Here is a 23,319-nt window from a genome sequence, read left to right on the forward strand (position 1 = left end):
ACTTTTTATTTATTAATAGGAACTAACTAGATCTAATTTCTACTAAGTGCGGAAATCGCAGGAAAGTTAATCTTTTATTTGTTAAACACAAAACAACCTAACCTAACTCTTGTTACCTTGCACAGAATGCAACCTAACCGCAATTTTAAACATTTGGGAAACGTTTCTTATACGTCTTTTAAGACATTACCATAGCGTTTTTAAAATCTCTTTAAACGTTCTCAAAACGTACAGGCAAAGTTATTTTTACACATTCGGGAAACTTTCTGAGAATGTTGACACAGGACGTCCTCAGGACGTTTCACTTTGTAAATAGGACCTTCCTAGGACATTTAAAGATCTTAACGAGGACCTAACGGGGACATATGGACCCTTTCGGGACATCCTCCGAATGTACAGAACGTCCGGAACGTACGTCGATCAGACGTACATAGGACGTTTTTGTGGTATTTGGGTCGTTTAATAATGATTCGGAATTTGTAATAAATGATACTATCGACGAAAATTTATTTATTTGAAATAAGAATTTATATATTTATTCGCATAAAACCTTATTCAAAAAAAAAATTTGTATTCGCTAATAATGAATAAAATGTTGAATACAATTGTATTTAACTATGCTGCCTGCAAACTCAAAAATGTTAGATCAATACGATATCATAGCACCTGTACATACAGTATTATGTCCGGTTTAATTGTATACACGCTATTATTTATGTAATTATTGAATATGCAAATAAATGTTTCATATGAACGTTGTTTGATTTTATGGAATAAATTTAATAAAATATTTGAATTTTTTTTAATTGTTATTTACAGAGACCTTTCTCTAAATTCCAAAGAGATACTCCTCGACCACGACACAGTATAAGTTTAACCAGTATGGTCACTTCGTGTCGGGTCCTTTGATGTTAGCGCCGAAGAGCCACCATGTTGTTGGTTGTATAGCGCGCTAATATTTAAATTTTGAAAAAGCAGACAAGTACCTATGAATCGATACTTTCATATTATTAGACTACGGATTTTTATGCAAAATGACATTTTATGAAGTAATTTATTCAGACAAGAGCAAATGTAGGAACTTGTTTTCTCTCTTAAGTATCTTATTGTGTTCAGAATAAACCAGAAAACACATTGTATCTGATGTAACTTTTGTCCTTTATTGGATTTCGCAGAGCCCTATAGACTGTACGCTGTAAATGCATAAAATCAGCAGTCTACATATTATATATGTATATAAGTAACCGCAACTCATATTTTTGTAATGAAATATTACAAAGTTGCAAACATGGTTGTCTTGTAAATTCGTAACATTTTAAATTATTTATTTTTTATTATTTGAGTTTCTTTTAGTAAAAAATCATGAAATTGACTGACAGATCATTGTTTCTTCATATGAGTTTTCGGCATCTGCCAGTCAATTTCATGATTTTTTACCAAGAGAAGCTCAAATATTACAAAATGAACAATTAAAAGCACTACTAGCAGTAATATTGAAGTAAAGCTAGATGTCTACTTGATGGTTCTTTACGATAATTGCTCTCGAAAGTAAGGGATACACAATTTGAGCGTAAGTTCGAGAAGTTTTACAATCCAAGTGCCAGTATGTAATAAAAAAACTCGTCGAGAGCTTATTATCAACTAGAACTTTCAGAATCGTGTCCATTTCAGATTTAGCTATGATCACGTTCTGTAGTTCACTTTGATATAGAGGGAAAATAAGATGTAAGCATGTAAAAAGGTGAGGAAAATATATTACAATAATATATTTAAATATATACAATTCTCTCAATTCCATTGAGAATAGCGCCAAGCGATCCAAAAGTCACGTGACTGTCGCCATGTTCTTGATTGTATAGCCATAATGCGCAGACCGCATGTGCGTTAACACTTTTACAACGCGATTTTCGCAAAGTGACCATACTTATATTGTGACCAGGAGGTCCTTTCGTCGTCGTCAACAGAAAACTTCTCAAGGGTCCGTGGCTAATTTACGACGTCCGTGGCGTCGCGCTATCGGACCCCGTTCCTGCACTCGCCTTACTGTAAATATTGCAGCAGCCATCTGGGCGTTCGGTCGGCTCTATTCGATGTTTATAGGTACACCGACGAGCAAACTCGGCTTTCCGCTAGGGGAAAAGTTGATGTAGGAGAACAACCTACCATGCTCTTACCCATTGGTATTTGGAATTACTGAAATTTATGCCAAATTAATATTCAATTTAACATTTATTTCTGTACCTGGAATAAATTTACCAAGTGGTAGAAGACATTTATTCTACACCGCTTTTTCCCCTAGCGGAAGCCGAGTTTGCTCGTGGGTGTACATATATGCTGAAATTCCCAACACCGGCGCTGGACCCTCGGCAGCGCATTTATTCGCGCTGGAAAAAGTTATTCGAAGGTTTATTGGAAGTCTTCGATTAGAAACGATTATATGTATGTCTTAATATTGTAATTATTAAGTGTTAAATATACATGGGAGTCGTATAAAACAAGTTTTGTTCTTTCAATTTGTAAAATGTGCAGTTTTCAGAATTGTCTCTGTTTTATAACTTAAACATCATCTCTGCCTAATAAACAAAATGAACCAACTTAAAACATACAAAATCAAAGAAGTAAAATTTCGGACTTTAATTAATTCTTTTACAAGATTGGTTAAATACGCTTAAGCTAATATCTCGTCGAAGTGGCCTTAATTAAAAAAAAATGCATCGCTCTACGTTAATTTGTTGCACAGAAAACCTGAATTTTCCCGGGTCCGCCAGATAAAACGCACGAGATTAAAATAAAATACATACTGCAACTTTGGGATCTTTATGAGAAGCCACTGAATGGATTACATAAATCGAAAACTAAGGAACAGATAATTTAACTCTTCCTCCAAACTTTGTTCAAATTTCAACTCTTAATGTTAAAAATGGACGCCACAATGATGTAAACAAAAAATTATCGGGACTCCCGATTAAGTTAGAGTAAAATATTTTGTTTTAAAATTTGTGGACAAATAGCAGTTATCCAATGGTCAATACGGCAATTCGATGCAATCAAAAATGAAGATGTTATTCAAATTGTTTACAAGGAAAAAGGTACTTACTCTTTGAAGCGATTTTTCAGTGGTTTAATTTTAAAGATACATTTCGTCTGGAAGTCTATATGATAGTACAACTCTCAAAGAATAAAAAAAGAATCATGCTGTTTGCTGTTCGACTTGCCAAAGATGGAGAAATTAACATTTCCGGAGACGCGTTTGGGATAAATGAATGGCTTTTTGTAAAAACGAGCAAATTTTACTGGTGAAATTTGACACACTTTTTGATCATAATGGAGATCATATTTTCCTAAAATTTCGAAGCTCTATGTTCAAATCACTTCAAGTATGAAGCAATTGCAAGAAGAGCTTATTTTGAATTTTAATTCTTTTGCAACTGAACATGTGTACCGATTTAAACCTACTATATCCCACTTTGTATATATTAAAAATACCTCGTGTTTTATTTAAAAACATATTATTCATACACTTTCGAATTTTTTTAACAGTGTTTCCCAACAATTCAGGAGTCTCAAACGTATACATTTCATTACATAACCTTCCGAACCATTTCGTACAAATAGCTAATTAGATTTATTTTTTGTTCAAAGTCTAATTCGACTTGATCATTATGACCCATTTATACGCAATCGGACCTGCGTCCGATCCGGGTCCGGGGATCATTCCGAGATCTACCGAGAGATCATTCGAGACCAATCAGGGATAACTGACTGGGCGGACGCCAACTTTGCATATCAATGTACATACATACATACTCAATGTTTCATACATGTACATGCTGTAAATTTCTATGATAATATAATTTGATTTTTATGCAGATGATTTGATTTATGCGTGATACGTATATACATACATATATCACTAAAGACTACGACATATCCTACTTTGAAGAAAATCCATAATGTTACTCCAAAACATGACCGACTTCGCGTGGAATAAGCCACTTGCGTCCCGTCCCTGCATAAATCAATTTTGTAGATTTTTATAACGAAGAACAGTTGCCGTGGGAACTGCATATTGCAGTGCTATCCAGCGTGGGAGCCCGTCAGGCGCAGATTTGGGCATTATTCGAATTGTTTTGAATAGATATTTATCTTATAATTCTTTGCAGTCGAATATTTTATCTGAATAATAATTATTTATCATTCGCAACAAATTATTCCTTCTATTTATTCCAATAATTCATCATTATTTATTTGAGTTAGTTATTGGAATAGATTTTAACTTTCTAAAGAAAAAGAATCAACTTTCTAGCAGGGATATCAAACCGTGATATTTTTTTGCCTACAGGGGTTTAGAGTTGTCTGGACAGTCGTCCAGGCTTACGATTAGAGATGGGATAAAGTAGAATGCAAGCAGGTTCGAATCTAACTGGATAGTTTCGAACGATTGATAAATTCTTTGAAAAAGGGAAGCAATACTTTCAAGTAGACTCGAACCTAGATAAAAGAAGTTTGAACCAAGTATACAGGAACGCTGGCCGAGTAGTTTTGAACCTTTTATGAGTAGGTACTTCGATCAGAAGTTCTCCATTCTTTGCAATTATATGTAGTTTAGTGAAATTTATATATAAATGGTCTAAATTGCATTTATTTACCTATATTTTTTTGAACAGAATTAGTTTGTTAAATATTAAATGCCCGATACAACGAATGACAATGTTTCAATCAGTTATTCGCATTTCACTGAACACTTAGATTTCGAGTACTACTTCTAAAGAGTTCGAATCTTTCGAAGATCAAACTACTTACAAGTGCGTTTTCAAATCTCAAGGTATTCATTCTAGAGTTCGGACCCAAATCGTACAAAATGATTACATTTCAAGTATACTCACTGAAACTTTATTGTTTTTAAGAAGCAATCGAAACCCATGAAATGGAACTTGATTATTGAAATTGACTTGGATTCGTACATATATATTGAACTTGATGCCATCTCTACTTATGATACGGTAGCCAGGGATCTCGCCGTTTTTCAGTAATTTATTAGACCCATTGAAGACTTGGAATTTTCTCAACAGCCCGAGTACGACTGGTATTAATGGGCCTTTATTCAAGCTAGCAAAAATTATTCCAAGTTTCATTCGGTGCCTTCAAATGAAGATACAGATAAAAGATGAAATATGTATTCGACACTACGAATGAAATGCTCTTCGAATAGAAAAAGTATCTTTATCCAATGTTCTTTTTGCGTTAAATAAATATCTCAAACAGCAGATTGGTATAGTATTCAATTTTTTTTGTACATGAAACACTCGGAATATATATTGTGTCATTTTTACAATTTGTTTCTCGGAAATACCATTTCAAGTATTTCGTATATAATTTCATTGATTAAAAAATGTAAGCATCGTTGCAAGTACGAATAGAAAAGTTTTATCATTGCACACATTAGTATGTATTGTTCCATTCAGGAATCTTTTTCGCTCCCGCCGTTATTTTCCTACGTTCGGCGAGAATCGTAATCTCGCCTCTAGCCGTACTTATTGCATCGTTCTCGTGATGGGCAGAATTCTAATGGGTGATATGTGGCAACAACGTAAGAAAACTCTCGATATGGTCCATCAACAATGCTTTTGCGTAGCAGAATACTCAAACCCAACTTGATGGTGTGACGTCACCCGACGAATGGGTCCGCCGGTAAGTGCGGATGGCACTCGGAGGCCGATAAAGTGCGGGAAGCACGCGGCAGAGGTCTCTTCGTCGCGCCGCGTTTCTCACAAGTACTCCGTTCCTAATCCGTTCATATAAATACAAGTTCCAAAAATCATCCTGTGTCCCGCGTGTCTAGGGCAGATCCCACTAGTGTGAGTCCGAGTCTGACCGCCATTGGGAAAGGACGTAGAACCGACAACGCGAACAATATTTTGTAGATCAAGTTAATACTAGTGAACGCAATATCATTTAGTGCAATAATTATTAACTACAACAGTGCACGGTGTTGTGGGTATTAATCTACACCATGTTTATAGTGGGTTTTATACCGCCTTTCGTAGTTAAAAGTGGGTAAGATGGAATCATCGAGGGCACATGGTTCGAAGCGGTGCATATCGCCAGAATCTTCTGATACAGAAAACGAAGCTTCGACTTCTTCTATAAAATCAAGGGAACTGAAAGCGCCTAAGCTTCACTCTCTGCATCTAGACTGGCTATATAAACAATTTCTTAAGGAGAACAACGTTAGCAGCAAAAGTAAGGTTACCCCTAACCTGAAAACAGCACGGAAAAGTCAATCACTAACGCCCCTTGCGGAAGCGTCGCAAAACACACAGAAAAATGAGAATTCCGAAGCACGGACAGAACGATGGGAAATCCCTAAAAAACAAGCAAAGTTATCATCAAAGCTGATGAGTCACCGGCAGAGGACCCTTGCACTAGTCATAATACCTTTAATATTCTTTCCAATGAAGACGAGATGGAACTCGAGGAAAACGCACCAGCTCCAGGTAATACGGGCAGTAACAATCAAAAAACTCCAAAACCTCCACCAATATATGCAGTAAAGACAGACATCCAGGCAATTATAAAAATTATCAAATCCACGCAAATTCCTGAAACAGTATTTGCTGTTAAGGAGGTTAACAAAGAGAATCATACCATATACATCAACCAGCTAGAATACCACCAAGAAATAGTCAACAAACTGAGGGTATACAAAATACAACATTATACGTTCACCTCGAAACATATCAAACCCAAGTCAATAATAATAAAAGGAATTAAGGGAAATTTTAACACAGAAGAAATAAAAAACGAAATAGAAGAGTTTAAGATTCCAAACTTAAGAATTATCAAGTTAATTAAATTTAACTATAATATTCTAAAATTAACTAAAAATAACTATAAGATTCTGAAAAGTATCATTACCTGATTCAAGTCTCAGCGGAGAGTAAAACGGCGGATTTATTTAAAGTTAAAACCCTAGTTTATCAACGAGTTAGGTGGGAACACTTAAAGCGACAGATCATTTTTCAATGTAAAAATTGTCAAAGCTTGGGACACGCGAGCAGAAACTGCTCACTGAGCTATAGATGCGTGAAATGCGCACAATCCCATGAGCCAGGGAAATGCCCCATTACTGCTCTGGACAATACAGCAGCATTAAAATGTGCTAATTGCAACCAGACAGGTCACCCAGCTTCTTATAAGGGTTGCCAGTTTATCAAGTTTGCGTTAGATCAAAAAAAGCACACAGTACCAACCTGCACCGGAATACTATACATAAAGTTAGAAAGATAGCTACTTCAGTCAGGGAGAATATCACGTATGCTCATGCGGCATCAGGAATCCAGGCAGAATCCTCTTCCAATTATACTCTACCAGCAGAGAAGAGCAATGTTCACCATTACAGTGCTACAGCAAATAGGAGCGAGCCCCACTTCAACAATAATCAACAATCTTGTCAGCCTCCAAAATGGATTCAAGATTTCAAAAACGAAATAGCCTCGCTTTTCTCCAATCAGCTGCAGACGCTTGCAGCACAGATAGCATCCAATACTAGTAAAATAGAGTACATTCTAAACAGACTCTTCTCCAGCTGAAATGGATCATACCACAAACCAGGGAATTCGAATTAAAGTGGCGGCAATTAATGTCAATTCTATCATATCTAATGCCAGAAGAATAGAACTACTACAGTTTCTACAAGCGCATAATCATGATGTACTCCTACTATCTGAGACCAAGCTAAATGCAAAATTCAAGATTTCCTTTATGAACCACCACATTATAAGAACTGACCGGCCCAACGCAACGCAAGGTGGAGGGACAGCTATCATCATCAAGAGAGAAATACCGTATGAAAAGATTACCTACCCAACTTCTACGGTAAATGAGATTCTAGAGTATACTAGAATTAAAATAGCTTTAAATATAATAGGAGCCTATTTTTAGTAAGCGTTTATGCCAAGTTTGACGATAGAAAAGTTTTTTCTTGTGAATTATATAATCTATTTAGTAAGTTAAATTTACACGGTGAAAGTAATTATTATATTATAGCTGGAGATATTAATGCAAGGCGAAAAGCATGGGGAGATAGGTTACACAACCAACGGGGTAGGTACATGAGACAATGGGAAGATTCCTTCGGAATCACCTTTAAACTAAAAATAATTACATCCTCAGAGTCCACTTTCAAGCCACATAATTCATTTCTTGATATCTGTCTAGCAGACGCGAGGCTTAAATTAGATAATGCTTTAAATGGAAAAGCACAAACCCTACCATACGATAGTGAGCATGCTGCAATTTCAGTTACATTTGAGCTTTCAAATGACAACACTCCGCTTTGGAACCCGGTCCCTGAACAATATCGCTTTAATTTCAAAGCCACTAACTGGCGTAAATTTACTAAAAAGCTAGCCAAAAATTATAAAAATTATAACAATAATATTCCAGAAATAGACAGTAATCTGGAACACATCAATAACGTTATCCACAATACAATAATCAGTACTGTTCCTAAAATCAAACCTGGCAATAGCATTCATAGATATTTAAATCATAACATACGCAAACTTTTAAAGATAAAGAGTTATCCCGTTTCTCTGTTGCACGACCTCCATATAACAGATCCGCATTCATCTAGAACTATATCAGTAATTGCTAAAGAAGCTCTAAAAGACACTTCTAGAGCTATACAGTTAGAATTCAAAATCTCTACGGACAAATACTGGAACAACAAAATTAAGAAAATAGACTATAGTAATCGTGAAGCTTTTTTCTCCAAAATTAATGCAATTTTTAGAGCCAAGCAGATTTCTCATATTGAAAACCTTCATGTTAAACTCAATGATTCAGGTACCTTGTTAAGAAGCAAGTGCGACCTTAATAATGTTCATAAAACTGCAAATAGTTACATTTTTACAGCCCCACAAGATAAGTTAAATATAATAGGATCATTCTATGAAGCAATCAACTCACCTCGTTACCTCAATACTAACACACCTCTCAAACAAGTAGTAGACGCTACAGCTGAGGACATTAAAAACAGATTTAAGAATTCTAGAGACTCGGTTTCCACTATCACACTATTCAATAGAGACAATGTAGCCAGCAATCCTAATCCGCCAGATACTCAACCGCAGCCTTTTTGTAGCCTTGGGTCGATTGAACTCATCTTAAAGAGCCTTCCAAACAAAACGTCGAGTGGCCTCGATAACATACCTCCCATAGTATTAAAGCACTTGCCGAGAAATATGAAATTTGATCTAATCATACTATTCAACAACTCTATAAATCACCACTACTTCCCTAAAATTTGGAAAAGGGCTAAAGTCCTTCCTATCCTAAAAAAAAATAAGAATCCCAGCGACCCTTCCAGCTACCGTCCTATCAATCTAACACCCAGCCTAACCAAGGTTTTCGAATCAATTATTAACTCCAATATAAATGAATTTTGCAATATTAATAAAATCATACCAGATCATCAATTTGGTTTTAAACACCAGCATTCGACAACACACGCGATCCATAAATTCATGTCAGATCTCAACACACTAGTCGCTAAAAGCCAAATTGTAGGAGCAGCTTTTTTAGATATAGAGAAGGCGTTTGACTCAGTATGGTTGAACGGCCTTCTGTATAAATTGAATAAGAAGCAGTGTCCTACCTGGCTTATATACCAAATATGGGACATGATTAACAATAATACTTTCCTCACATGGGATGGTGAAAACCTATCTACCGAGGAATTTAGAATTACGGAGGGACTGCAACAGGGAACGGTCAACTCTCCCATATTATTTAATATACTCTTGAGTGACCTGCCCAGGCTATTTAATCTTAACGAAAATAGGAAATCATCTGCTCTAGCTTCTGCCGACGACTTAATTGTATATACTTATGGCAACAAGGTTAAAACGGTACGAGATAACCTTGAAGAGATAGTGGAAAAAATAAACCAATATTACGTGGCATGGAACTTGAGATTGAATCCCAGTAAATGTGAAACTATATTGTTCAGGAAACCTCTAGATAATTTATCTTCAAAAGTAAAAGCGGGAAGTAGAGAATTTCAAATTTGCACAACAATCCCCAGTACAATTAATAAAGAAAATATTCCTCATAAAAAGGTAGTTAAGTATTTAGGCATTCACATAGATTATCTGCTCAGAGGTAATAAGCATATTGACATTCAAATTAACAAAGCCAAAATAGCATTTCAATCTAATTGCAGAATTTTCTATAACAAATACCTATCCAATAAAACAAAAGTTATACTATATATGCTACTTGTCAGACCTATTTTAACTTACGCTGCACCCATATGGTGGAATTGTAACAACACAGTTGTGGAGAAAATACGAATGTTTGAGAGAAAATGCCTAAGAGCTTGCATACGAATTAACAGATCTCAGCAGTCAGATTGGCAACATTTCATTAATAATAAAACTATATACAACAAAGCTGGTATTCCAAGGATAGATTCATTTATCATAAAACTCACAAGAGATTACTTTAGCAAACTTCCGTTGATTAAGAACAGTATATTGCAGACCCTTTCAATACATGATCCCATTCTCTCACAACGACAAATCACCAATGGATATTTGTCGCCTCAGGCTTTTATACATTGTGATAAATTAGGTTTAATACAAAATGCGTATAATATAAATCTCATTTATCATTGGAGAAGAAACAAAGCGAATAAAAGAATTGCGTTTCACCATTCGGACTTTAATATAAATAATAATAACTTTAAGTTTTCATTGGCATTACCTGACATTGATATTATGGACTTTCATAGACTTAATTTTAAAAAGTATTGGTGGTTGTCGATCAATGATAATCATATAGCTGACCTTAGAGAACGTAGAATAAGTTCTCTAAGACTATATTAGTGTTAGGTACCATGAATGAGCTGTGAGCAATTATAGACGAAAATATCCCCATGTATGGAAATTAAAATTATTATGTATATAGTTGTATATATAAAACTCTCCTTCGCTCCTTTTTCTCGTTTTTCTCTCTTCCTTTCTTCCTTTCCCTTATTATTAAGTTAGTTATAAGGATTGTTATACCAAAGACTGAGATGAAGGGGGTTTTTTTTTCTCTTATGTTAATTTTCCCCGAATTCCGATTATACAAAGACTGTTTAGAGTTAATTAATAGTACTCTGATTATATTGTAAGTGGTATTAATAATATAAGGTAGATATAAACCAAAGATGATTATCTATAAGTTGCACAAACGAGTGTACAAATAGATATAAAATGCAATAACCGTCTGGTATTTTTTCTATGTTTGTTGTTACCAAACTAATTAAATGTACTAATCTTTTGCAATAAACATGTTTATTAAAAAAAAAGGTCCCACCAGTGTAGCCCTACTGATGAGTCTAGCTGGTGGTACCGAGACGAAACGCCACCTCTCTTTTTCGTCACCTATCCATTCCTCTCCTTTATTTTCCCCGGCCTGCTCCACAAACTCTGATGCTTTAGGGCCAGAGTCGGAGCAAGGACCCAAAAAGTTGCGTCAAACCGGGATACTTGGTCCGGGACAGTAACACTGAGGTAAGAGGAACAAAAATTTATTTGTAGGTACTGCTGTTAGATGTCGTATCGACGAGCCGTCACAGTTATCGATTATGTGTTTTTGCTAGCGTCCGTTTGTTTACAAATGCGCTTCGATCGAGATTCAGAGTTGGCCCCAAAGAGTCTCCCCCTTAAGGGTCGATTGGGCACGAATAAAACATACCGTTAGTCTTGTACTGAAGCACTCTATAAATCCACAAAGTTTCATTCTAATCAGCGAGTCAGCGTTCGAGGTGTTCCTTTGTGCGCATAACCCCTTAAGGGGTTATATACCTTTAAGCTGTTAAATAAGAAGGAAGATGACAAATTTTTGTCTATATGCGAAATTATTGTTTATTAAAAATTCAATGTATATATTAAAAATTTCTATCGATGCCTGGATTTTTAACGAGAACCGTATTCCTCAGAGATTCTGAGGTAAGTGCCGATGCCGTGCGGTCACTCACAGCCCTCTTACCAAAAGGCATCGCTGCGTTCCCCACTCCGTGGCCAGATTCTCTAGGAACAATATCCTTATTCTTAAGGCAATGCATCGTCGGTCTGCTTGCTATCTCTAACTTTCACTTATCTGTTTTGCATAAACAACCTTCTTCGTCGCTGATAGCCGAAGGACTCAGCGTGGCATTCCGCTACCATGCGACGCCAGATCTGTTTAATCTCAAGCACCCTCTTCCACAACCGCACGCGTTCTAGAAACCCTAGTCCATAAATTCTCCAACGGTCTATGAGCGACAGGCCATCCGCCTTCAACTCCGCTTAAAACTTGTTGACACTAGTATACAGGGTGTAACAAAAATGTTGTCCGACCCCGAAATGGGGCACTCGGGGGGTGAATTGGAACAAGATTTTCCTTAGCAACAATGTAATCTGAGGCTTCGTTACCGAGATATTAACGAAAAACCCCGACCAATCAGAACGCGAGTTTGCCAGCCGAGTTCTCGCGGTAGCGTTGACTACAAATCGCAGCGCGTAGCCACCGCTAGCGCGGGAACTCGGCTGGCAAACTCGCGCTCCGATTGGTCGCGGCTTTTCGTTAATATTTCGGTAACGAAGCCTCGGATTACATTGTTGCTAAGGAAAAACTTGTTCCAATTCACCCTCCGAGTGCCCCATTTCCGGGTCGGACAACATTTATGTTACACCCTGTATACATCTTATTATGTGTTATTTCCTTAGTAATTTCGGAAAAATCGAGCTATACATCTATCAACAGAAGAAAACGGATGCCATGTATAAACGTTTTACTCGAAATGCAGTTTTCAAAATCGGTACTAGAAATATTTGAAAGACTATTGGACCAATTTGGATGACACTTTGTAGTAATGTTCTTGAGACTAAAATCAAGTACTTGAAGCGAATTTTTTTATTCGTGCTAGTTTTCTTTTTTTAGTAACAAAGGAAGTTGACAATTTATGTCGGAAACTATAAGTTTAAGTTCAAACAGCTGCCATTTTGTACAATATTGATATTTTCAAAATCTGCTGCGACAAGTACTGGTCCCTTTTGTCTACTTTAATATAAAATTAAAAAGACTTGTATGATAAGATAAAAACCCACTGAGATATTATCTCGTTACCGCACACGGTGTTTCGATGAGAGGTTATAATTAAATGACAGCCATTTTCAACCGTTGATAGATATATAGCTCAATTTTTCAGAAATTATTAAGCAAATAACATATAATATGACGTAGACGTCGAATTTTTAGTAAACAATAATTCTGCATATACAAAAAAATTGTTTAGTTTTCACCTCTTATTTAATAGCTCAAAGGTACGTAACCCTTTAAAAGACACGTAAATACTTTCCGTAATAATTACGTCGACACGTCTGATGAAGATGTTTGCTATAAGGGCCAGTATTCATCACTTCGGCACTCGTCCGACTTCGCTTTGTCCGGTAAAATTGCACAGAAACCAAATTCAAGGACACGCGCTCCTCATAAATCTGTCCTTCCCCGAACGGAATTTCCCGGCTGGTTTTCCGTGCAAACCCGATTGAACGCCGTTACGTGGAAACTGGCCGAACCCGGGCGATTTGATCGCGTGAAATGACGAACACCGGTTTACGGGATCCCGGGGCCCATTCGGGTTGAAATGTGAACGCGCGATGACCGCCATGAAAATCGAATCGATGTTGTCCCGTTCGCGACGGATTCAACCGGCCGGAAGACGAACTCCGTCGCCGTGACGCGTAATAATTCCTGTCGCGTCAGGCTATCACCATAGCCGTTCGTCGCGCAACTTTTTCTGTGTCTGTGGTCGAGAGACGAAGGAAACTATAGTTAACCAGAACCAAAGACCAGGAAATCTTCTTTATTATATGTTCTTTGCATTGTTTAAAAGAATTCATAAATGTCAACTTCTTTCGGCCCGCTAAAGGGGAAAGAGGCCTTAATTATTCACATTTGGATCATCGCATTTTCGAAACGAGAAAAAAAGTGTTTTTATTAAATGAAACGCGTCTGCACCATCGCTAGCTTCCTACATTGTTCACGTCAAACTTCACATTTCAGTCATTATCCAAACGTTATCTCGTGCGCATGTGTCTTTGCTCTCTTGGAGTGTGACGCGTGAACGTTCTGCCCTAGAAGAGGTGACAAAGCAGTAATGACAAAATGCAAAAAATGTAAAAAATGCGTTTGCAACAATCACTTCACTATTTACTGCAAAGAATGTGAAGACAGTGTCATCTTTGTTCATTCGATTAGTTCTTTTTGTAACAATTGATCTCGTCATACGGCTAAATACGATTACTTTATAGGACCTTTGTTTCCTTTCATTATTTCTTATGTTTAAATTTTATGTCAAGTTGTTTGTTCTTACGAATTTTAGTAACAATAAAATACTTCATTAATGGCCACAGTTTTATTTAATTATCCTCAAAAGAAAGGGAACAAAAACTTAATGGTAAATTGGGGTATCCTGAGACCTCATGCGGCCATTTATATAATTTTCTGAATGTGAGTACTTACAGATCAGTAATGAAACTCCTACGATCTACAGGGTATTAATATGTTAGCGTTAATGTATTTTAAGTAGAGTCGGAGGTGGATGGTTTGATGCTCATTGACACTTGGAGAATTTATGATAAGGTTTCGGAATGCGTGTGGTACCTTGAAAGAGGCTGGATGAGAGTAAACAGACTCTGGCGTCACAAGACAGCGGAAAACTACGTTAGATTATTCGGCTATCGGTGACGTAGAGGGTTGTTTATGTGAAATAGATCAGAGAATGTTAGATATGGCAAGCTACCCTACGTTACGATGCCTTAAAAATAAGGACATTGATTCTGGAGGATCTGGCCAAAGAGTGGGAAAGGCAATGGTGCCTGAGCTTTATGCAATTAATGAGATTGTTTGACAAGTCGTCGCCCGTGTTCTTAACTGTTCTAACTCCATTTTTCAAAAAAATTTAGTTCATCAATCTACGCGCCCCTCAGTAGTTTAACGAATACAAATTCATCACAATATAAAGAATGTTTATTCCAGAAAACAACAAATATTCTTGTCTATATCTTGTGAAATCAGCAAATTCTAACTCCGAAACTTTGAAAGTTTTTTTTCTTGATGGTTGTATCTCCAAATACTAATAACAATTAAAAATTTATGTCGATAACAAGATAAAATTTTGTTGAATATTGTAATAAATAGCTATTCAGTAGATGATGTTATAGTGTGTTTGATTCTTTCACTACTTTCCTGCTTTTATTATAACAAACTTCGTAAACTTTAACCATTTCGGTACTATGAGCGTCTATAGACGTTTTATGAATTGGTCGGTACGAGCGCTGTAGACACGATTATACGACAGTGCAATAATTTTTGGGTCAGTACCTTACCATCTAATCCATCTTATTGATTATTACTCACGATCTTGTTTTCAAAGTATTCCATACGTAATACTGCTTATACTAGTCTGACACATACATATAATGAACCCTCGAAAATGAACAAAGAGAAAAAACAGTAAAGTAGTAAGTGCTAGTAGTAGTGCTATAAACTATAAGTATGCCGCACCGAAAGGGTTAAACTAATTGTAAGTTTTCTCAGTTTAGAAGTTAGTGGAGATAGAACAATTAATAACTAGAGCGACGAAATGTTTACTCATTTACGAAGTATTATTTCATTATAAAAATTGGAATTTTAAAATTTAATCAATTAAAAATAATGAAGTACTTTATCTTTTATTTGTTATTCAAAACTCTTTATCCAAATAATGAATTTGCCCGTCCCTGAATACAAGTTAATATTACAGATAAAAAAAGCTTCATTACAATACACCGTGAAATTCATTATAAAAAGTAAGAAGACAATTAATCGAACTGGGTTTGACATATGAGGCAATCATCGTAAACGTAGTATGTACTTGCGAGAGACAGATCGGTTGTGAACGACGATAATAAGTACCTACCGAATCTCGCTCGATTCACCGTTTGACGATTCAAGTGATGAATTGATAGAGAGTGACGGACAGACAATCGGTCAGATAAATGGAATAGACGGACAAGTGGATAAAGTGATCGATACACAAATTGATGAACCGAACGAGCGACAGGTCGTTAGATATCGAATCTCTCTATTCGAATCTCGTAAAATCGTGAATAGAGTTTTTCGCTAATAATTGAACTAATAGGTTCGTCACATTCCTCAATTGGGACAAATAATTCTTCATTGCTTGTTAATACTGTTGATTAAAACATACGTTTTGTGTGTCGACATTTACAAACGACACGTTTAACTTCGACGATACAATTTTACGTTCAATTTTTGTTGTGGCTTCTTTACACTTTTGTATTGTTATTAAAATTACTATTTTTGTGAATATACAATTTTATAGATGTGCACCGTGCATTGTCCTTTTGCAGAATCGAATAAAGATTTTTTAAATAATATACTAAAAATACTAACGTACATACTTGAAGCGTTCTTGTAAATTACATTATAATATGTTTCGAGAAAATGTTTACTATAAGTAGACTATGTGTTAGTGAGTAAATGAAATATACATTTATTCATTTAAGCAACTAGTACAATACAATTTAACACATTTGGAATATAATGATCAGATTAACAATCTCACGCGCGCTACTACGTATTCACAAGCTAAGACGAGAGAGAATAGAACATCCAATGTGCTCGCACATTTCATGCGCTATTCACCAGCAGCGCCAACTGTCACGAATCTCCATCACTATGGATTTGTGTATAAAATATAACAAAATAAATACTTTAATGTAGAATCGATGAGGGTTTTGTTTTATTTTTAACCATTCAATAGCTGAGAAAATATTTTCCTTAGTTATACCTTCTGTTTAATTCTCATTTCTCTAAAATAATCTAGACAAGTCTAATAAGTAGTTATTTTACTAATACATTTATTAATCACCAGTAATCAGACACATATGAAGAACATCATTTTCGTAATCGCACGAATGAAATCGATTATAAAACTTATTTCTTCATAATCCTCAGGAGTGTCTCTAATTCTTTTAGAAGGCATAAAAATAATACATTAAGTTCATAACTATTTAATTACTAGATCATAGTTTCTTATGGATTCCTTTTATTTTGAAATTATTTTGCCACAAAAACAGAATGACGTTATTATGTAAATTTGTAAATAACGAGGTTTAGATAAATATGGTGTAGATTGCGTTTCACCTTTTTATTAAATTCCAATAATTCTCTTTACAGACGACAATTCTCATTATGACAGAACGACGGCTAGGAGAGGTTTACGGATCTTTAATCGGACCAACGAACCAAGGAAGCCAATAGTCACTTCATGCTCTGTCTTCTTTAACTCTAAAGGACTGACAACTTCTGTCCTCCACCTGTAACTCTCTTCCTTTGATGCGGACGTGTGAACTCTCTCAAGGGGTAGAAACAGTACCAACTACGTCTTCGTCAAAATACCAAACCACTTTGGTAAAGATAATACGTTTCACAGGTATACTTGGTTTTTCTTTAATTTTTAGATAGACTTTAAAGTTGAATTGAATTAATTAAACTTTAAAAATGTAAATTGATTTTATGTTAAACTTTAGTTGGTTTAAGAGTAGGTTAAGTTATAGACTAATTTGAATATTTTACAGGACACTTATTTATTTCTACGATGAAACTATTCAAACATTTATTACAATATATTCAAACAGACGTTAGATACAAATGATATTCTGCTGAAATTCCGTATGTATACATTCACGTATGAAGATTACATTTTAACAAAGAAGTCATTCACCAAACGGATTACAATTAGTACTATCTCTGGAATATTGGTTACAAATTAAAAAATTTAGTTCCATGAATTCAGGTCACTCTTTGTTGAGAAGCGTGGATAATTTTACTTTATCGATATAATACTTATTGCTAAGCAATATCTTGTAGTTAAACAATTTACTTACGATATAAATTTACTTCGTATTTTCTAAAATTTCGTAATATGCGGCTTTATTTTTAAGAATATGGAATTTGAAAATTTATCAGATGCACAAACTTTCCATTATGTATACAGCACTGGTAACGTGTCTGACCATTATCAACCGTTTCTACTTAGAGAAAACATTCAACGTATGGAAACGACTTGAAAAGAAATATTCTAAATTATTCTAATTTTAAATGTAAGAATAATATATACATATGTGTTAACATATTTCATTCTTGATTATAATTTCAAAAACTCTTTTCTTCGATATTTTATCTAACACTGTTGTCACCACACTGATGCGTGACTTAGCACAGACAAAACAGTTTCCTACAAAGGGTGGGCCGAAATTCGTGGCGCAAATGAGGTAAAAAAAAATAAAATAAAAATCAAGATTAACGAAATTGTGTTAGAGGCTTCGTTTTCGAGAAAGTCGAATTTGAAAATTAATCTAAAACGCGTGTATTCGTCATGATAGTAAGTAGAAACGGAGTGCAAAGCCACGCTTACCAAGTCCTGTTCAATTACACGCGTATCGAACTGATTTTCAAATTCGATTATTTCGAAAACGAAACCTCAAACGCAATTTCGTTATTCTTGATTTTCCTCTTCTTTTCAGCTGTATCATCTCCCTGACCTCATTTATACCACAAATTTTGGTCCATCCTGTATATGTCAGACTATTCAATTCTTTTGACACCTTATCTGATGCAAAATTAAAACTTTGCTTTTAATAAAGTTAATATAATTTTCGGTATTAAAATCATATTTATTTGACTGAATTGCATTATCAAAGAAGGTCAATGAACAGCAATGGCAATTGAAAACTGAGAACAATACAGAATAATCCATACTCTAAAAACGATTATCACAGTTTGAAACGTGGAATATTGTCGTATCTACAAATAAAGTAATCGAGTAGTTTAATTGATGGAAAAACAAATACTAAAATTAATAAATAATAGATACAACAAACGGCTCTCTACTGCCATTTTTTATCGTAACTTAATTCTCTTGTACAGATCCCAGTAATTCCAATCCCAAGCAGAATAATGGCATTAAAACTTTTTAAGATAGCATATTATTGCTTCAATTCATCATTATCATATTATATTTCGTCGTTAACTTCTTTATTACCTACGTTCACTAAACACGAAATGTTATTAATGAACGGTGGAATCTTCTTTAATCACTTTCGCGCGTCAGTTTTCTTAAGTAGTTCAGTAATAAACTTCTAACTCCGATTGAAGTATAATATATCGGAACGCCGTCTTCCCGCGGCAGAGGATACAAAATCAGACGTTGAAATTTCACTTTAATCCGTGGATGAGATGAACGCAACACTTTGTAAACCTCTTCACGCCGGATAAAACTTTCTTCCCCGAACTGTCTTCCGAACTCCTGGACGTTATTGACGTCTTCATCGTCCTTGGAGTAATTTTCACCGGACCCTCATTACACGAAACCGCTTCTATACTAATCATAGAAGTTCCGACCGAAGTTCCCGACTCCTTGTTATCAGCCACGAAACATTAATCGAAAGGATAGAAGACGTTACGAGTGCTGAGTGGTGTGCTCTACAGGTATACTGGGCCCGAGGCGTGCCGTTAAGGATAAATACTTCAGACCCACGTTTACAAGATGGATGTGATTTCTGTGCTACTGTCGAAATAAAGACTTTCAGTATATGTATTATAGTTGTAAAGGTACGGCAAGGTTTTTCGCCGATGTCAGAAAATATTACACCAGGAAGTGTCGTTTTAAAACTCGAAGGACCACCCTCTAAGAACTAATGAATTTAATTATATTCACGAACTATAGTACAACTGTTCAACTGGAAGAGTGTGATTGCTCTTACAAGCTTAATTACTTGGTTTATAAATTTCTATTCTTAATTTCTATCATTTAGATGTTTCTGTAATTTTGCTCAATTGTTTATGAGACCAACGTAAGAATTTTACCGTACTAGGTTCGTGCTACTTTTAGTCTTTAAGGAAGTAACCACCCTTTCTATCCAAAGCGCCCGTTTTACTTATTCGCTGGTAACTCGTAAACTACAAAAGATATCGACAGAAGGTTAGATAATTTTTATATCGTTTTTCTTTGTCCATATATCAGTAGGAAAACATCTTTTAAAAATGGGAACAACTAATCATTAAAATTTTTTTTTGATATGTGGACAATTACTATGATATATAAATGAGTAATAATGTATTTTAGGGAATTGCTTTATATGTATGTAGTTATGGGTAGACTGGGGATGTTTATGGAAATTCACGTTTTAAGACATTAATATATATGTAAATATCAAAATGAGATAGAAATTTATTTCTTATATTCGGCGTCTTAATATGTTTAAAATAATATGTAAATATCGATAAGTTTCATTGAAGTCGGTATTTTACTGCATGTTGCATGTTAAAATTTGTGCAAAATGTATAAATATCCGCAATCTACTTATGGGATACAAGATCTCTCGAAGACCCATCATTCTTTCGCTGGTAAATTTCGACACTTTCCAGTGAATTTTTCTATCATTGTAATATCGACTTCTTTATAAATTATGCTTGGTTTTGTTAGCATATCTTCTCGAAAACTTTCTTATCATTGCTGCTGTATATAACAAACATTTCGAATCACTTCAAATTCCATTTGAAGGCATGTAAATCTTGAAAATAAGTTTAGTAGTTGAATAGTTTTAAAAAAATTTAACAATTCTCAAAGTGTTAAGTATCTTGGACGTTTTCACAGTACTAAAGAGTTTGGAAGCATTAAAGGTCTTGAAAGTTTTACAAGGCTTATACTAGTTTTGATAAATGTAACAATTTTGGAAGTCTTGCATATCTTGAACGTCTTGGAAGTTTTGAAAAGTTTTGAAAAGCTTACTAACGGAGCCGATTTATTCACTAAATATACATAATGTATCGCGATGAACTTATTATGAAAGCATATGAGCATATTTGGAAAATATTTTTTGCTGAACCCCACTCATATTACATTATAATTTACATATATTGTTTTGAAAATATTACCATTTTTCACAATAATCACCTATAACAACAATGCACGTAGGCCAACAATATTCCAAAGGTTATAAATCAACGCTCTAAACACTTTTGAGAAGCTTGCATTCGAATTCGCTTCAATTGTTACTTTTTTCTGATCAATTGTACATACTACTGTCACTTTTGTTTAAACAGCTGTATACAAAATATATACTAAGCAGTATATTGACGTAACCCATTACCGGCCAAGTATTAAAATAAAAACTTGAGGGGTATGTATATTATGCATTTTCAATGAAAATACAAAAATTAAGACATATAAATTGAAGTCGTGAAGTCAGAATATGTAAACTGTATGCATCATTTTTTACCATTCCAAAATATTTTTTTCTTTTAAACTTACATACGCCAATTCAGCACAACATGTTTTATTTATTTTACACAAGTTCGTGAAGGAATAATAAAAACGACAGAATACAAAACAAAATAACCTAGACCGAGTAAGATAGCAATAATTACCTACAATATTACAGATATAATACAATTATTGCAGATACAAAGTAAATTTTGTCTTTACCGCAATTAAAAAACATTAAAGCTAATGGATTAATACGTTGTAGTTGTTCACACAACAAATGATGAACTAGAAATTTTCAGAACTACCGATGTCATCTACACATACAGTGACCATACGTCCTTTATTTAAGAGAACAACTAACAATCTTTTATTTAAGAGGACAGTCCTTCATTTCACTGTTCTTTCCTTTAGACTTATTTTGTTTCCTAAAATGGCCATTTTGTCCTTTATTGTGTGAATTGCAATAGTAAATTAAATATTAGCACATAGAATACGATCCATTAAAAAAATGCAGATAAAGGCTGATGCCCCCAATGAACGAGTATTTTCATTAATGAACAAAATGTGGACTAGTGAAAAAAACCCAAACAAAAAATGAAACATTAAAAGCATGCTTCTATAACAAATGCAACTTTCACATGGTTTGTATACAGTTTTATGAATGTTTAAAACACAAATTGTGCCGTATTAGAAACAGTTCATTCTCGTGAAAAGTATCAAAACTAAATTTCTTTAAACGTGGAACAATTTCCGGTTCGTCCTTTATCTTTTCCAAAAAAATACGGTCACCGTATCTATACACTTCATCCCGAGAACTTTTCAAACAGTCCACGTATTTTCTATAGGATCATAATGATATTTTTATCGCGACACGAACGTAGAGTAGTTCAGACTGCACGGGGGCAATCAATCCGCCTGTCGTTTTCGTTTGAAGCGTGTGTTTGTTCGTTCGCGTGTAAAATGTCGCAAGTTTCCGCGACGGAAACGGTGTCGCTCGTGTTTCAAAGTTACGAAACCTCGAGTTCTTGAATGCCGGGACATGCTTTCCGCGACGAAATAAACAAGTTTACTCGAATGGAAGGAACGCTCGATGAAAAAAGTCGGGAAAATAAACACATTATCTGAACAGATGAATTGACACAATGGGTGTTTCCTTTTCATGGAGAAACGTAGCATTCAAGCTATTGTTACGTACGAAGACACTCTCGTGACCTCTTAACCCTATCGGGAGTTGGAATGCATCCGGCCGGATTACGTGATTACCCACGGGGTGTTACGGCGTGGCCAGATTTTCTTGGAAAACTGTTTCCGTTGAGAACAGGCGTGTCCCCCACTACTTTTAGACTCGATTTTCGGGATATAAAAAGGGACGCGTACAGCTCATCCGGGGATCATACTCATATCAGAAGTCTAGCTAGTGAGATCGGGTATTAAAGTCCTTGTCAAGCATTTCTAAAAGTAAGTTAAACTCTGCATAACAAATCCCCGCATTTCTCAGTGCGTGAAAACCGAGAACGTTGTAATTAGCTTCCGAGACTACACTTTATAGTACCATTTGTAAAACCTTTACTTTATTGAATATACTTTTATACGTTCATATATTTATAATTCAGTGTTGTTTATTTCAACTCTAGAATAACATCTAAATTCCCAGCTAGAAGCGAACCCACAAAGGCACACTTTTACCGCTCGAAGTGTACCGAATTCTTAAAAGTTACGAGGCTCATACTAACAATCCTAGTGGCTCCCTAAGATGAAATAAGCTCGGGATCGTCCACGAAAATCTTTCCTAGTGGCTCCCTGTGCTGAAATAGGTACAGGTTCGTCCACGACTACCAACCTTCTAGTGGCTTCCTATGATGAAATAGGCACAGGTTCGTCCACGTAACAAACTCTAAAAAACCGAACTCGCCATTTCCTCGGCTTTCGCAGCCGCTTAGCCCTGG

At 35.3% G+C, this 23,319-nt stretch overlaps 1 protein-coding gene across 1 annotated transcript; it reads left to right on the plus strand.

The window, feature by feature from the left end:
* The first annotated feature begins 6,466 nt into the window (after positions 1-6,466).
* On the plus strand, positions 6,467-10,892 carry LOC107191230 (RNA-directed DNA polymerase from mobile element jockey-like). The gene is made up of 4 exons (XM_015580220.1): positions 6,467-6,700; positions 7,344-7,551; positions 8,050-8,391; positions 8,449-10,892. Exons 1-4 carry the CDS (start codon positions 6,467-6,469, stop codon positions 10,890-10,892), a joined length of 3,228 nt encoding a protein of 1,075 aa, XP_015435706.1.
* The last annotated feature ends 12,427 nt before the right edge of the window (positions 10,893-23,319 follow it).

The sequence above is a fragment of the Dufourea novaeangliae genome, unplaced genomic scaffold, assembly GCF_001272555.1.
Source record: "Dufourea novaeangliae isolate 0120121106 unplaced genomic scaffold, ASM127255v1 scaffold254, whole genome shotgun sequence".
In the NCBI taxonomy this organism is placed as follows: Eukaryota; Metazoa; Arthropoda; class Insecta; order Hymenoptera; family Halictidae; genus Dufourea; species Dufourea novaeangliae.